Raw genomic sequence first — 17,030 nt, forward strand, 5'->3', positions numbered from 1 at the left:
TGGTGAAGGATAGCAGAAGAACAAGAGGTATCAGTATAAAAAGAAATATTTTATAGCAAAGGGATTTTTTTTTTTTAATTTGGTAAATGGCCATTTCCTGTTTCCTAATGTCCCTCACATTGTGTCAGCAAAATCAGAACCCACCTAAGGACATTAAAGCAGCAAAGTCTGAGCTAGAATTAAACCTATGCATGTTTGGTACCTAACTATCTTTAAAAATAGAATATGAATTTAAAAATTGTAAAAAGTTTAAAAATTACAGAAAAAAAACAAAGTCTCTTGAACTTCCACAAACACCAAATTCCTTCCCCTAAGCATAAATTAGATAGGAATTTGGCATGCATCCTTTGTAAATTTTATTAAGAGTTTCTATTTATAAAAATAATCTTAATAGACGAATGATTTTTTTTTTTTTTTGCCTAAGTGACAAGTTATATGTATTTTGCAATTTTGTTTTGTATCTATCAGTATGACTTGGTAATATGTTTATATTAGTATCTAGGTCTGATTCATTTTTTATACTGCTATATAATCTTTAAAAAGTGAGTAAATTATAATTTATTAATTATCCTATTGATAAACATTTAGTTGTTTCCACTTTTCTAGTCTCTCTGCTACAAGGAATATCTTTGGAGAAAAGATAAAAGGTAAAGGAAAAGAAAAGGTAACGGAAAGAAGAAAAATACTAGCTTGTATTTGGAATATGTTTGGGTTAAGAACAGGTGAACACATTTGAATAGTGTTATAATTAACAATGAGACAGTAACAGAAGAGACTATTTTAAAAACTATTTTCACTTTCCTCCCTGATTATATAATTGAACTTCTAAAACAAGAATATCAGATACAAAGTTCTGTATCAACCAACTTGCCAAACTCCTACCTTGAAGCATGTATATAATAGGAGATGAAAACTAAACATATATATATACACATACACACACACATTCCATGTCTTAAATATATTATTTATATTTAAAAGTCTGAAAATTATTTCTATGTTTATAACTTTAAATCTTCTATTAAATAAACAGCCATAATTAATTAAAGCACAGTATTTAGAGGAGAATCCATATATACTTTTCATTAATTTTGAGATCTCTGTCAGCAAAGGCAAAATGGAACGATATAGCTTTCAATTTGTGATGGAAGGAGTACGCAATTCATCTGGAGAGATTTCCTGAGCTGACATTTGGGAGGACTTCATTTCATTCAAATAGGAGTCTTGGATAAAATGATAATGTCTTTAACTTCAGTTTTCCAGGATAAACTCTTCAAATTGACTTACTACACATTTTTGTATACTTGCCTTTTCATGGGCAAATAGTGCATAACATTAGACAAAAAGCTGAAGAAACAATCTATGCAGAACAGTAATAATAGATTTAACTTGAGAATGCAAACACCCTAAATCAGGAAAATTAACATTTTCATGTCCCTTAGATTATTTTCAGAAATATGTCACAAAGCTTTTATAGAACATGCTAACAATTAATTCCTGGTTCAATTAGTCAGTAAATAAAAGTACAAGAAGTCTAAGTAATGATTCAGAATTTTGGAGCCAGAGCCAAGTTAGTGAAAATAGTCTTGCTTAAAATTTTTAATTTGACCCACAATCATGCTTAAGCTATTCAAGTTTTTTCAGTATAAAAAGAATATTAATATATTTACCAAGCTGTATGCACAGTAAATATGACCAGTTTTTAGATGTTGGTTGATAAAACTAATTTTTGATTCAAAGAAATGATACACTCATTATATTAGAAAACTAAGCTATTTTACAATCAGCATATACCAGAGGTGAGCATGTGAGAACAGAGAAAAAAAGCTTCTCATCTTGAACTCTTTTTAAAATAATTATCATTATTATGCTTTCCTATGAAGATCTTTGATGCAATGAGTTACAAATTTACTCAATAGCAAAGTTAATCAGAATCAATATGAAGGAACAAAACCATCAATGGCTTTCAAGAGGAAAGATACACACTTAAGATCAAAATCCAAACTAAAGAGTCATATTGATTCCCCATTGTTTGACCTTCCAGTTAGAAACTGAGGACACTGCATATAAACGGGATTGTTCTTTCAGCTGCTATTCACTCCACATAAAAGGGAAAATAATGTGACAACGCCATGACATATTACTGGTCCCAGCTGATTCACATGGAAAGTGGCTCTCCAATAAAATGTGATGAGGACAGACACGTGGCTGGGCAACAGGAAAATCCATACACTATACTTGGTATCCTTTCACATTCTTGTCACCGCTGGGGATCAGGCCTTGTTCCCATGACGTGAGTTACAAACACAATGAGAAAGCTCTGCTGGGTCACTGTTTGCCTGCAAAGAAGCTCAGCTACCAGCCAGTAGAGGAAGCATGGAATTCATCACCCCAGATCTCCTTCACTTCTACCTCACTTCCTTCTTGAGACAATCCACTGCCTGAAACTCAAACCAACTCCCCTTAAAATATAAGCTGCCCCTACAAAAGCAATACACATTAATTCCAAAAACTGTAAAATTTATAAAAAGTGTTTAATAGAAAAAACCACAATGTTAATATAACATTTTTAAACAAACACTCATATTAAGTTTTTGAGGTATGTTTGTATTTGGTCATTTCAATTGCTAAAACAGTGCAAATGAAGATAATGCCAGCTTACACTATAAGTGCTCACTGTGTGCCAGGGAATGTTGTGCCCACCTCACACTTAACAACTCTGATCTTCACCATACACCTCCAACACAAGTAGAAGGATATAATTTTTGTTTTAGCAACAAAGAAATGCAGACAAAGAGGTTAAGTAACTTGTCAAAAATCACACAGCCAGTTTAAGGGAGTGGTCAGGGTGTCAACCTAGGTGGTCTGGCTACAGCATTTGCATTCTTGACCATCATGATCATAAATGAATAAATTATGAGTCATTCATATATGTTCAGCTATCATGATTTTGACTTTATTTTTATTTATTTATTTATTTTTTTGAGGTGGAGTTTTGCTCTGTTGCACAGGCTAGAGTGCAATGCCCTAATCTTGGCTCACCACAACCTCTGTCTCTTGGGTTCAAGCAATTCTCCTGCCTCAGTCTACCAAGTAGCTGGGATTACAGGAGCATGCCACCACACCTGGCTAATTTTTGTACTTTTAGTAGAGACGACGTTTCACCATGTTGGCCGGGTGGGTCTCAAACTCCTGACCTCAGGTGATCCAACGACCTCAGCCTCCCAAAGTGCTAGGATTACAGGCGTGAGCCACCATGCCTTGCTGATTTTGACTTCTTTGAATTAAGTTTTCTGCTAGGTTGACTTGTCTTTTCCTTATTGATTAAAGAAAATGTACATACTGTACTAGTGATATTATCCATTTGTTTAGCTACTGCCAGTATTTTTTACCAGTCTATCCTTTGTCTTCAATTTCTGCTGGTGATTGTTTTGGCCATACTGACATCTTAAGATTTTTTTCTCTCTTATTCCTGCTTCTCAGGTTACTTGCATAGGATTTCCCCACTATGTTAACACTTTTAATGAAGTCTGTTTGAAGTATTTGATCTTTAATTCATCCTGAAATTGTTGTATCTGCTCTAATACACTGATAGATTTTCCCCAATGGATAAGCAACCAGATTCCCAGAATTGCTTATTAAATAGTTTATCGTTTCCTCAATGACTTCATCCTTCAAGTCTATGATAAATGATTTCCAATCAGTCCTCTCTCAAGCCCTTCAGTAGAGTCCTAGAATTTCTTCACATAGATCTTAGACATTATAATTTTTTGTTTTGTTTGCTGTTATGGTCTTGAATTCTTTTTTCACTTTTTAAAAATGTCTTCCTGTTGTGTATAGTCACTAATCTTATTTTTGTAATGTTGATCTTACTGATATTTTATGCATTCCAATATGTTTCCTGTAAATTTTCTTTATGTTCATAGATAACATGTTATTATCAGGTAGATAGTATTTGCAAATAATATTTCTTTCATTAAAATGTGCATATATTTGTTATAATTTTGTATTGCTCAAAACTGACATAAAAGGCTTAATTTTCCATTGTTAATTCATAAACATATAAACTCATTAGAAGTTTCAAACAATCCTATGCAAGAGGAACTATTATCAATTTAAAGACGAGATCATAGAGGGAATAGCTCTATCTTCTCCAAGTCTTTCATTTTTTCATGTTCTTAATAAATTTAAGTCATATAAGAATGGCTTGTCCCTTTAAGGATTGAAAAACACTTGTTCATAAAATAATTTGGATCTGCTATTTCCTTATTTGGGGGAGGGATGGATGCAGGGAGAAAAGGCTGGAATAATTTCATAACTCTTCCTAGTCTTCCCATAATTAATTATTTTCACTAAACAGTATATCCAAGTTGCTCTAGTTATACTTTTTCAAGATAATTTTTACTTTTTTAATAAACATATTTATTTTCCCAAACATGGAATTATATTATGTTTATAGTTTGTATGGAGAGATTTTATACCTTTACAGTACCCAAGTTCTCCCAAGGAACATCTCTAGAATTATTCATGTTTTCTCTGAGACCCCTCAGGGAAGTTTAGTGTTCTTCACAGCTCTTTCCTCAACCTTAATATATTTTTTCTTTTTTTTCCATGAACCCTGTAAATGGTTTGCCTCGTTTGTTTTTTGGGGAATTAATATTGAATTTCATCATATCTACTGTTCACATATTTTCTATATTATTGCACTCTGCTTTTATATTCGAGTTTTATTTGAGTTTTTTTTGTTGTTGTTCAGATGTTCAATTGATTTTCAACCTTTCTTTTTTAATGCTAAAGCCACTCAAGGTAAGAATTTCCTCTGAATAATACTTTTGGACCTTATCCATATTTTTATCTATAGTATTTAATTGTCCATTTCTGAGTAGTTTATAATTGCAGTTTTGGTATCTACCTTAGTTACTTGGGATTTCCCACCCCAACAAATAGCTTGATATTTATTTCTGTTATCAATTTCTAATTTCTGCTCTTTGTGAATTCCAAATTGAAATATTTTGGACCCAGAACATGATTCGTGTCTAAACATGTTAAATAGGTACTGGAACAGAATATTTTCTATCTTTTATGTGTATGTGTACATACACATACATTAGATCAAGCTTAATTGCTTAACTTCTCCAAAGTTTGAGAACCACCACCTTAGGTATGCTTAGAAATCATCTGAGAATCACCTTAAAAAAATAAAAAAGAGAGAGTCTAGAATCTGCTGAGAAATGTAGTGGCTGCAGAAGAGTGTGCCGGAATCATCACTGCTAACGCTTCCTTGATCTTCCCATATTAGGGCCTTTAAGAAGCATCAATTCCCAGCCTTTTTTGTTTCTGAATTTTTAAAAAGCTGAATATATAATATATATCATTTGACAATTCTACAATTCTAGGTTTTTTTCCCTGTTTTAACACACATATATATTTCTATGAGAATTAATCCACTTAAAGGTTCATATTTATAATAACCTTATTGTTAATTCAATCTTTTTTTACCCCTAAAACCTGTATCAAGTTTCTGACCCACCTTTTCCTTACATTTGTGTAGGATACTTTTGCTTATTTTTTTCTGTATTACTGTGTTTTAGGTGTCTCAAAGAAGCAGCAGTTAGCTTTTACTCTTTAAATCCATGTAAGAGATTTTTCCACTTAATAGAAAAGTTTAGCCTATTTAACATCTCCCACCATGTGTGATTCACCCAGCTTTCTACTTGCCATCAGGAGACTGATACAGTCATTCTTTCTCTCTTAGCCTGTCTGTTCTAATCAAATACCCACACTGTCTACTACATGTGGTTCATGATTTCTCCAGCATGTTAAAGGTACTCTTTCCTAGTTTCTAGGACCAATAGGAAATTTGCCTTACTTTGTCTTCATTTATTTATTTCAATGGACATTTTAGACCAGGAGTAGAGAGTGAAAACAGTTGAAAGTTTGTGATCAAAGTGACCATTTTCGCCCCATATTGGGTCTCAGGTTTTGTCTTTAGCAAATAATTTCCCAGTTGATACATCCCTCTCTCCTTTTCACCTATGCTCACCCCATGATGCCAACCTGAGTCACATGGAATTCCCCAACCAAATCTATGCCCTGGAAAACCAAACCTTGGCAACAGATTACTTTTACTTTATTAAGCTTGATTATAAATCAATATTATTTACCTTAATGGCCAAAAATTTCTATATTAACCTAAAACAACCTATGATTGTTCAAGTCCATTTCAATGCACAAACCCATCACAGGTGAAACTTGGGCAGTAGAATTAATTGAAAATGCAAATGGAGATTTACATGGTATTTCTTTGGTATAAGCCATTATAGAAAATTTGTTCCATAAAACTAATTAAGTGAAGCTGTTACTGGTGCAGCCAACTATCGATGGATATACATGGATTCCAAGAGAATGCTGGGACTCTAGAAGGGCAGCATAAAGGGCCATGCTTCTGATTATAGTCATTTGTGACATTGGCCTGGCTTACACAAAAGGACCACATTTGATTCAAAATGCAGGTCTTCATCAAACTGTAGATAATTTCTTATTAGTTATCAAGAAATACCAATGTGTGTATGCTTTTCCTGTTTTACAGATTGCCACGAAAGCTGATTTTTCAGTCTTCTCAAATGGGTCTATTGGGTAATTTTGACAGGGTAAATATGTGATTAAATAAAAAGGAATGACCTAGAGAAGAATTCAGCCTGATTTTCAGGCAAGAATTAAGATCACTTAATTGAGGATAAAAATATTAAATAAGCCTATTTGAATCAGTGAATTATCAGAAGATAATGTCTACTGCCTGACATGTTTTAAGACTCTAAAAGGTGCTTAGTGTTTTCCAATGCAGACTATGTTACTGATTACAAGATTACAGGGGCAATGTGAAAATGAGTAAATATTAGAAGTCTTCAGATTATAATGCATTCCAATCTCAATTTCCCACTGTTTTTAACCATGAATATTTTAAAAAAGTATTGCATATCTATAAAACTTTTAAAAAGTATTTTTATACTATATAACTATATAACTTAATAACTATATAAATAACTATTTTTCTAAAAAATATTGAAGACAAATGAAATATAAGGAAGGATAGTCCATTGGCCTGTATTCTTTCAATTATGATAAACATCTAAGCATATATATATATATATATATATATATATATATATATGCCTTGAACAAGTCACCATCAATAATAGATATACTTAGAGGGATTTTAAAAGAGCCAGTAGTCAGTTATCACATTCACCTTGATTAAAAAGACATAGTGAATTTAGAACAGGTTCTTCATTTAACAGACTTAAATGCATTAGCACATTACCATTTTGAGTGAGATTAAAAGTTGAAGTATATTCTATACTTTATACTTAGACATTTAAAAATATAGTTCGCATTTTCTCTAAAAGTGTAAACCAAGTTATGGTTTGTGACTTGGTAAGAGAAAATGAACTCTCAAAAAAATTATTCACATTCTTCTTCAAGAAATAGAATTTTTGTTTTTAAACCTAAAATAAGGTATTGTTGATTATGGTTCCATAGCCTATAAAGATTAGAGTGAAACACTAATAAATCAATTTTTTTTTATTCTCTCTCATATTAAAAAAACAAAACAAAACAGAGAAACAAGTCCTTCTCCTAAGAAGCACACAATATGAAATCTAAAAGGGTGTTCTTTCATGCTTAATTCTGGGAGTTTCAACCAAGTCTTCTGGGAAGAGGCTTCTCTCTCACTAATTTGCTTTATACTGGAGCCAAAACTTTCCTCCTAGTCAACTACTCCAATATCTCTACCTCTAAGTCAAAAGTCTTCAGTGGCTCCCTGCCAAAATAGTAACTGAGACCTCCCTCAACCTTTCCTGGGCTGCCCACAGTGTGCCCCACTTCCCCTCCACGCCCATCTTGAGCTCCCAGAAGCCGGGCCCCTGCTCATTCCCAGACATGGCCTTTCCCCTACACCTCTGCTCCCCTCATCCTCTCCCTGGACCCTATGTTTGAAATGACCCTCATTCTTCACTTCACCCACCACACACTGTCAACAGGCCACTCGTCCCTGACCCAGCTCAAACTCCCTGCTTCCTGTCTCCCCAAACTGAAACCCAACCCTCCTACTTTCCACTGCTCTTTGTCATTCCTATGGCTCTTACGTATGTATTTGGGTCTTATGCATTTATTGTACAGGTGCCTTCTCGCAACATACGTAACTTCTCTTCAGCTCTGCGTCTCTCCTACCACCCCCTCGCCACACGGCACATAGCACAGTGATGACACCAAATAGCCTCTTGATTCTTGTTTTTTGGAAGATATATACTTACTAGTTACTCACTGTAGCAATATAACAAACTCTTAGGAGCTCAGGCTTTAGTATGAGACCACCTAAATTCAAATCCTGTCTCCATTACTTACGAGCTGCAGGGTCGTTTCAGTGCCTCAGTCTCCTCATTTGTAAATGGGCATCACAACAAAGCCTGCCTCATCCAGTCCTTAGAGAATTGATGATTTAGAACATGCTAAGTGCACAGCACAGAACTTGCTAGTTCACTACTTGAGCGTAAGCATCACTCAAGAGAGATTAAAGAAAAAAAACTAGATCTAAATAAGTTAAAACACATTCTCTAAATCACAAGTTGAATTGTTTGAAAATAGAATCATCCATGAAATAACTGATAGCGTTTACTTTGCCAGTTAAATTGAGAGTTGTGGCAATTTTAAGATCATATTTATATCTAATATTAGACAGGGAATCAATTCATTTGCAGAGGAATGTTGTAGGTGGACCACTGAATTTCAGGAAGAGCCCACACAGATGCACTAGAAGATGTGATCACTTCCCCAATTTATTAGTCAAGGAATTGGAAATGAACTTGGATGGAAACTGCCAGAGTGAACGGCAGCCGGTGAAGCGTCTTATTCAGTGCACCATGCCAGGAACCTCCGAGGTACCTGAGAAGAATGGCCCAGGCTGTGCGGCTTTACAAGATGGAGACCTTGCAGATCAGGGCTTATTCCTGGAGGTACCACAGCACTTTTATATTAGAAACAAACAAAACCAAGCACTTCCTGGCCTGAAACCTTTTGTGGTTTCCCGTCCCCCACTATGAAAAAGCCAAAGTCCTTCAACCATTTTCACTTTCGCATCCTCCAGAGTCCTTTCCAGCTCCACCCTACCCCTATGTCCTTTCCTGTTCGCCAGCAGGCGCACTTGATCTATCTCTACCGGCTGCCTGGCCATTGCTGGAATTTGACAGTCAAGGTTCTGCCTCACAGCCCTTGAACTTGAGAATTTCCTGCCTGGGAGTGATTCCTTGGAGAGCCACATAATTCTCTCCCTCACCTCCTGGCTGGCAGTTGGAAAAAAGCACCTTTCCTCACACATCTTTCCAGCAACCCTCTCCCTCTTTACTTTTCACCATCTAACATTCTGTACATTGCTTTTGTTCTGTCTATGCCTTGTTCCCTGCCACTAATACAAGCTCCAAGTGAGGAGGGAGCCTCCCTCTGGTCATTGTTAGAGCACTATCACCTAAAACAGTGCCTGGCACAAAGTGGACACTTGATGCATATTTGTGGAACAAATGGATGAACAGCAGATCATAAGGCAGCTTATGACCAATCTGAAAAAAAGTCCCAGTGGGGTACTGCTTCTTGCATTTAAGCCAGATCATTCACGAGACACTCTACCTTGTATTTTGAAAGACATGTTTTGAAAAATGCATTAGTTTAGGTCAGCAGTTCTTGACTGGAAAAGATCTCTACCCCACTTAGAATCTCTGGCAATATCTACATACAAATTTGGCTGTCACAGCAGGGATGCGGGCGGGTGCTACTGTTATCGCGTGTGTAGAGGTCAGGGAGACAACTGCACAGGCTGCAATGCACGGAGCAGATCCATGTAACAAAGAATGTCCTGGCCCAAAATATCAATAGTGCCAACATTGAGAAACCCTGATAAAGCTGGAGGTAATTTCTTAGATCTTCTAGGGTAGGAGGGAGAGAGGGAGGAAGAGAAGGGGAAGGAGGGGAGAAAGGAGGGGGAAGAGGGAGGGAAGAGGGGAAGGGGGGAGGCAAGGAGGGAAGAAGGGAGGGAAGAAGGAGAAGGAATGAGGAAGGAGGGGAAGGAGGGAGGGAGGGAGGAGGGAGGGAGGGAGGAGGGGACAGAGAGAAAAAGGAAGAACCACTAACCCAAGCTAATGCTTTTTTACAAACCAGATCCTTCAAAATACAAGGTAGAATGTTTTGTGAAAGCCTAGTTTAAATGCAAGCCATCACATCTTGACTTTTTTTAGGTTGCCCATAAGAAGGGAAGAAGAGAAAGAAAGAAGGGAGGAAGGGGAAAAAGGAAGGCAGGCAGGCAAGCTAAGTCAACTGTTGGTACTACAGAAAGACCAAACACACAAAACTTTTATGTACAAAACAGAGGGAGGTTTAAAAACAACAAAACAAAACTCGTGTTCACTGAGCAAGGAATAAAAAAAGTGAGATGGGAAACCTGTCAAAAAGAGTCATTGCTTCTAGTCCCCCAGACCTCTTTAAAGTGTCCCCCACATTCTGGTTACATGTATTCTCATAGGAATAACTGACAAACTTGTAATCAAAAAGGGGAAGGAAATCCCAAATTGCCATCTCCTTTCTGCGAGTTGCTCGGCTGGTGCCAATGGCTCAGAGCATGTGGCAGGAGCCAGCCGTACCAGGGAGCAGATGCTCCAGACAGGCTCTCCGAGTAACATCAGGGATATGAGAACTCTGGGAGAAATTAACCAAGCGCGCAAACACAGAAGAAAAGAGATTAAGAAGTACGGCAGTCCTCCCTCTATAAACATCATGTGAGCTAGGCTAATCTCATGGTTAAATTACAGAGTGTTCCATCCACAAAAATGCACAGATAGCTTGGGAAAAATGTCTTTGGGAAATATAAAGTCTCACTGGCTGATGAAGACATAAAAAGCCTAAAACAAATTGTGTTAAGGGTTGGATGAAAAACTGACATTCTTCAAAGAGTACATTTGGTAGAAACATTACTGTCTAATTAAGAGGTGAATTCACTCCCCATTTTTTTCCCCATATAAAGTCATTCTTTGGTGATTTCTCTTCTGAATTTTGTAAGTATTTTTCCATCAGCTTTTCCTCTTCGCTGACCCTGGTGCATTATCTTTTAGCTGGACTGCCAAAAACACTTTTCCTTCTCCAAGAAAGGCTCTCTGCTTTCTTCCACAAAGCATTTTTTAATTTTGAGACCGAAAGCAAACATGACTACTAAAAAGACGAATCGAACTTTTGGGAAAACAGTCTTTAGAAGAACTGAGAACAAATGTGCAGTTACCAACAATTAATCTTTAAGGAAATGTGCAGTAAGGAGGTATAAAGAAATATATGTGTGTTTTTCATTAATAAACAGAATATCAGTCATCCATCCATGTTCCTTGTAACCAAAGACAAATTCCTATCTTAGGGTAGAGAGACTGAAAATGAATTGAAGAACTAGTTAAAATGTTTTGGTTAAATCAATATTGGACTGAAACAGAAAAAAAAATTACATCCCTTTATATCTGAAACTACTGAAAATACTGGATAAGAATGAGGAATAAAACAGTCGTTTCCTGCTATAGTTAGGAGGATTTTTCCCCCAGATTGACAAAGCAACCCTAGACCTCAGAAACTCATCACCTATAAAATGACTCACAAATTGTTTATTAATAAAGGGAACTTACGGACAGCAAGGGAATGGCAACTTTTCCAAGAAAATCTGGGGGTTTATCTCCATCTTCATCAAACACTGTCACTTCCAAAACATCATGGATATCTTTAATGGGACTGTAACAAAAATACCTTGTATTATACACAAAAAAACACAAGTGAAGTCTGTTCCATGAAGATCTGGAAACACTGTTTCACTAATTAAGTCTGTATGTCCTTAGAGTATAAAACTACCATTTAATTAAATTCCAAAAATTAAATCAAACTGAATGTATTCCCAAACCTTCCATCATAGAAGATTCAGACATCCATATGAAAAAAAGAAGTCAACTTTTTTACTATGACATTTTTCAAACAATATACCTGTACTCAAGTGTAGGACTTTTAAAGAAACAAGATAAAGAAAGAGATAGGGAGAAAGAATTAGCAGTGTGTCAAACCAAAGTAATTTCAAAAAAGCTTCCAAATGAGAAGAGTTTGCATCATTTAAAATTAAGAATTAACTTTAAAATAAAATGGTGGTGAAAATCACTATTTGCTGAAATATACAGACAGCCTCTGTTGTTGAAACACAAAATACTAAAAATATCTTAAAACTGTTTTTTTAACACTGACCAGAAGGCAGACACCAGGGACAATGAAAAATGGAGCCATGGCCATTGGCAAAGTGTTAAGGAAACAAGAGACTCCTAAATCTGGCAATTGGCAAAGCTGTTTAGCAGAGTTAATCCATTTCTTATAGTTCCTTGGGAACTTTCTACTAATACCATTAACTCTACTCAGAATAAACTTTATTTTTTCATTTATAAGCATAGAGCATTGATTTAGCTTTGTGGAGGCAGGAGATCACCATTTCACCCAAATTCAACAGGGGCCTCCCCTCAATGTTCAGGTGCCTTGAAATCTAAAGCAAACTGAGATCTTAAATATATCCAGCCTTCTAAATGCCCTGGTTTGATAGTGTGAGCAGAGAATCACTGTGGGATGGTTCGCTCAAATAAACTGGAGCATAAGGAGCCTTTGGGAGTCTCTAAGGAGTCACAAACAATCTGTAATTTCCTAAAGATTTTGGCAGAATATGAGGCTCAGGCATTAACATAATCTTAGAACACAGAAGGTCCTTGAATTTAAGGCAGGTCTCCATTAGTAACTTTCCTTAACCCATGAATGAATTAATTTGGAAATATGGACGTTTCCATTTACTCATAGATTAATTTAGTCACTAAAAGATCTACTTTACAAATGCCTCCTATACCAGTCCTTTGCAGTTTCAAATAATCTCTTCTATCATTAACACCACACTCTATAAAATGAAAGAATAAAAGGTTTTCAAAAGAAAAACCAATAAAATTTACTCTTTGCCCATAAAAATGGACAGAAAATTCCACTCAAGAACCCCAGACTACCTTCCAAGCATAGCAGGAATAATTCCAGAGGCTAAGGCACTTACAATGTAAAAACTTTGTTCCATTCAGGGTTGAGGTTTTTGTAGACAGTATGTGTCTGAAGTCGGTCATTGCCTAACTCCAACAGGCAAAATGGATCACTCTTCCCTGGAAAGATAACATCCATATTGGTCAAAGACAAGTGAATCTCAAAAGGGACAGAGGCAATGTGAACAAAAGTCAGATAAAGTTGTGCTTCCTGAAAGAGAGAAGGCAAGACTCCTTTTCCAACAAGTTCTGTGGAGGCTCTGTGTGGGAATCCAGGAGACAGAGGCTACGAGTGTTGTACCTTTAGCATAGTAAACAGGTTACAACAAACACACCACCTGATATGGTCTGGCTGTGTCCCCAACCAAATCTCACATTGAATTGTGGCTCCCATAATTCCCATGGGTTGTGGGAGGGACCCGGTAGGAGATAATTGGATCATGGGGGCAGTTTCCCCCATACTGTTCTCGCAGTAGTGAATAAGTCTCGTGAGATCTGATAGTTTTATAAGGGGTTTTTCTTTCACTTGGTTCTCATTCCCTTTTGCCTGATGCCATGTTAAGACATGCTTTTCCCCTTCTGCCATGATTATGAAGCCTCCCCACCCATGTGGAACTGTAAGTCCATTAAAACTCTTTTTCTTTATAAATTACCCAGTCTTGGGTATGCCTTTATCAGCAGCATGAAAATGGACTAATACACCACCCAAGATCAGACCTTGAAAGCCAGTGGCCACACACATTTCAAGAAATGGGAATCCATTTGGCATGAGCGTCCATTTCTCTGTTTTTAAAATGGAGCTCATCTCTGTTTCTTTCCTAAATTCTCTTTAAGTCAATCTGTATAATGACTATTCTATAACTGGAAACCTATAACTTACAGGCTTCCACATGGCTATAAGAGGAAGTGAGAAAAAGTGTAAAAATGGCTCTTTAGGAGTTAAGCTCTGCTCCTACAAAAATGGCCAAAAACATTCTTGATCCTGATTCAGTACACTGTGAAAATATATGAGCTACATTTTTGGTGTCATAAAACAAACAAACAAAAAGGCATAACTCAATAAAGGTCATAGTTTTTAACTTACCAGAAAAATTAAGCTCATCTTTTACTTCTCGCCTCTTCTCTTTCCACCCTATCTCCCATATTTGCACACCAAAAAAGGTAAGAAAATTCCTAATCCAAAGTTAGACCTAGAGTGTTACCAAGTAAAAAACTCACTTCCCTTTTGTTGGGTTTGGCGGAGGGATCTGGAATTAGAACTGTCAGGAAAAGAATGAATGACTCCATAATGTCCGTAGGACATTAATGCATTGCCTGTCTCTGCAGCACACTAGCACTTTACAAAGCGGTGCTTGCTAAATTAATTGGGGGCACAAGGACAGATGCTGTTCCAACAAATGACCAAGGAGTCCCAGGCCAGGGCCTAAGCCAGAGAGTGCTCAGGCCTCTTGACCTGCTGGCCTACCATTCAGGTCACTGAACTTCCATCTAATTCACTTAATAACCAGGAGCTCTGAGGTACAGCACATCAATAGAGATGCTGATATGTGCAGAAACCTGCATGGAGATTATTGTTTTAAAAGGGAGGAGAAGAAGAGCAGACACATGGGTGAAGATCAGTATTAAACATCAGGAGATTCCACTCAACTGACTAGTGGCCTGCACACGTAGATGCCTGGCCAAAGCTTTTAAGTCAATGCTACTATTTCAGTTACTAGTAGACAATGTTCAAGCCACAGAAATAAATAAATGAGTTAGGGTTTTCGATTGCAAATAATGGAGATGGACCCTGTCTACATGTAACACAAAGGAAATTTGCTAAAATAGTATCAAACAGCATTCCGAATTTCTACAAAGGCTGGAGAATCAGGCTAAAAAAACAATCACTATAAACCAAAGAATACTTAAGCACAAGAAACTCAGCCCCTATTTCACACCAGGAAGTCTGTTGTGGCCTCTGCTTCCCCAGAATACTGGCCACACAATTCGCTTCCAATGAATTCTCTGCTCCTGCTTCTTTGCCTCATATAAGGAACTCTGGAGCATGTGTTACAAAGCCAAGTACCCAGGCCTGAGGTGCCAGAACTCACAAAGGGAATACTGATTTCGTAGCTTCTGTGAATGAAAGTGGGCTCTGACCTCTTCTCCAAAATATACAATGGGAAATGCCTCAAACATGAAAGGGGTTTTAGATGCTGGAGAGTAAAAATCAAACATGAAAATCCATCTGCACCCACAAAAAGTCTGGTGTATATAAAGACAGTTTACTCTGGTCATGTGATTTGCAGGGGAAGAGGCTGGAGTTAGCTGGGAAAGAGCCTACCAACACAGAACAACCCATTTCCTCTTCAGCCACTGTGACGAAGAGGAGACCACGTACTTTTGGCTTAATGCTCAGGTATACCATGCTTGATTTCTCAACCCAGGCTGAAACAGCTACTTAACCGCTTGTCAGACTATTAGTAGGTGTCAGCGCTGCTCCTCCAGAGACACCAGCATGACATGCCATCAGCAGTTGCTCCAGGGAAACTGTCTGACACTTTTAATGAAAACCCTGGGGTTACTCCACAGCATGGCAGAGTTGCTGCCTGGTCCTGTTGAGGCACAGGTGGGCCCGTTCTGTGGCTCCCGCTCTCTCAAGCAAGCCCGCTCTTAGCTGTCCCAGCTAATGAGGAACAGACTTTCCTGCAGAAACCAGGAACTTCAGTTACGTGTCTCCAAGGAGCACATTGCAGCAACTCTCTGAAGATAATTCAGTCAAAGCTCATTAAAATGCTGCATTTATTAATATCACAGAATAAACAGAGAGAAGCAAGAAGAAACAAAGACATTAAAATGTTTATAGAGTACGCACACTTTATGGGTTGATTTCTCTTAAAAAGTTTCAGATAGATGGGGACTCCGAGTAAAATTTAAATAACAAATATTCTTATTTGAGATAACAATGATCTCTCAAAATAAATGAAATGTCCAAATGCTCAGCAATGGTACGACGGAAAAGCACGAGGTAGACTGACATACACACGTATGAGGCTGCGCCTTTCCTCTTCATTCCACCCATTTCACAGGTAAAACATCTAGATGACCCCCTCTGTGTCCAGAGGCCACATCATCTTGACACATTTATGCTACTGACAATTCGGTTTCACTTTGCACTAAGTAGCCTTCGCTATTTTGAACAATGCTTTAAAATTTATTTGTATTTCTTGAATGGTAAGGGAGATTAAACAGTTTTACCTTTATATCAGTTACAGAAGCTGATTGACAAATAATAAATGTATTACAAGAATCATATCATTCATTTGATAATTTTTATTTTTCAGATGGAGTCTCGTTGTGTTGCCCAGGCTGGGGTGCAGTGGTACGATTTTGGTTCACTGCAGCCTCTGCCTCCCAGGTTCCAGCGATTCTCCTGCTTCAGCCTCCCAGGTAGCTGGGATTACAGGCACGTGCCACCATGCCCTGCTAATTTTTGTATTTTTAGTGGAGACAGGATTTCACCGTGTTGGCCAGGCTGGTCTCGAACTTCTGACCTCAGGTGATCTACCCAACTCGGCCTCCCAAAGTACTAGGATTACAGGCATGAGCCAGTGTACCCAGCCCATTTGATGACCATTTATTAAGCACCTAGATTAATAAATGTTTCCTAGCACTAAACCGACCCTGACATACAATGACCACCTAAGTTATTACCTGCAAGGGACTCTTATAATGGCCTCTGCTATTCTGAAAATGCTGCCCTTTCCAAGAAAACTTTCCTCATTCTCATCCCACAGCAATCTGAGTTGTTTCCATTTCTGATCTCCAACTACGTCTTGTCCTCACTTCTCTTATATCCCATATTTGTAAATTTCCCCTCCTCAGTCAGCATGCAGATTCACTTAAGGGTCCTCATGCAGGCATACC

At 37.4% G+C, this 17,030-nt stretch overlaps 1 protein-coding gene across 7 annotated transcripts in view; it reads right to left on the bottom strand.

Annotated features, from left to right (window-relative positions):
- MCTP2 (multiple C2 and transmembrane domain containing 2) overlaps positions 1 to 17,030 on the bottom strand; it is a 260,105-nt gene that overhangs the window by 92,183 nt on the left and 150,892 nt on the right. For all 7 annotated transcript variants that reach the window (XR_010342639.1, XM_064376265.1, XM_064376263.1 and 4 more), the window contains 2 exons: positions 13,142 to 13,244; positions 11,706 to 11,808 (listed from right to left, as the gene is read on the bottom strand). Coding sequence is in view for 6 of the 7 variants with exons in the window: in XM_064376265.1 (XP_064232335.1) it covers positions 11,706 to 11,808; positions 13,142 to 13,244 (206 nt within the window). In the remaining variant the exon portion in view is untranslated. The remainder of the gene's footprint in view (positions 1 to 11,705; positions 11,809 to 13,141; positions 13,245 to 17,030) is intronic.

This window comes from Aotus nancymaae, unplaced genomic scaffold (genome assembly GCF_030222135.1).
Source record: "Aotus nancymaae isolate 86718 unplaced genomic scaffold, 86718_ANA_hifiasm-v0.15.2.pri h1tg000014l, whole genome shotgun sequence".
In the NCBI taxonomy this organism is placed as follows: domain Eukaryota; kingdom Metazoa; phylum Chordata; class Mammalia; order Primates; family Aotidae; genus Aotus; species Aotus nancymaae.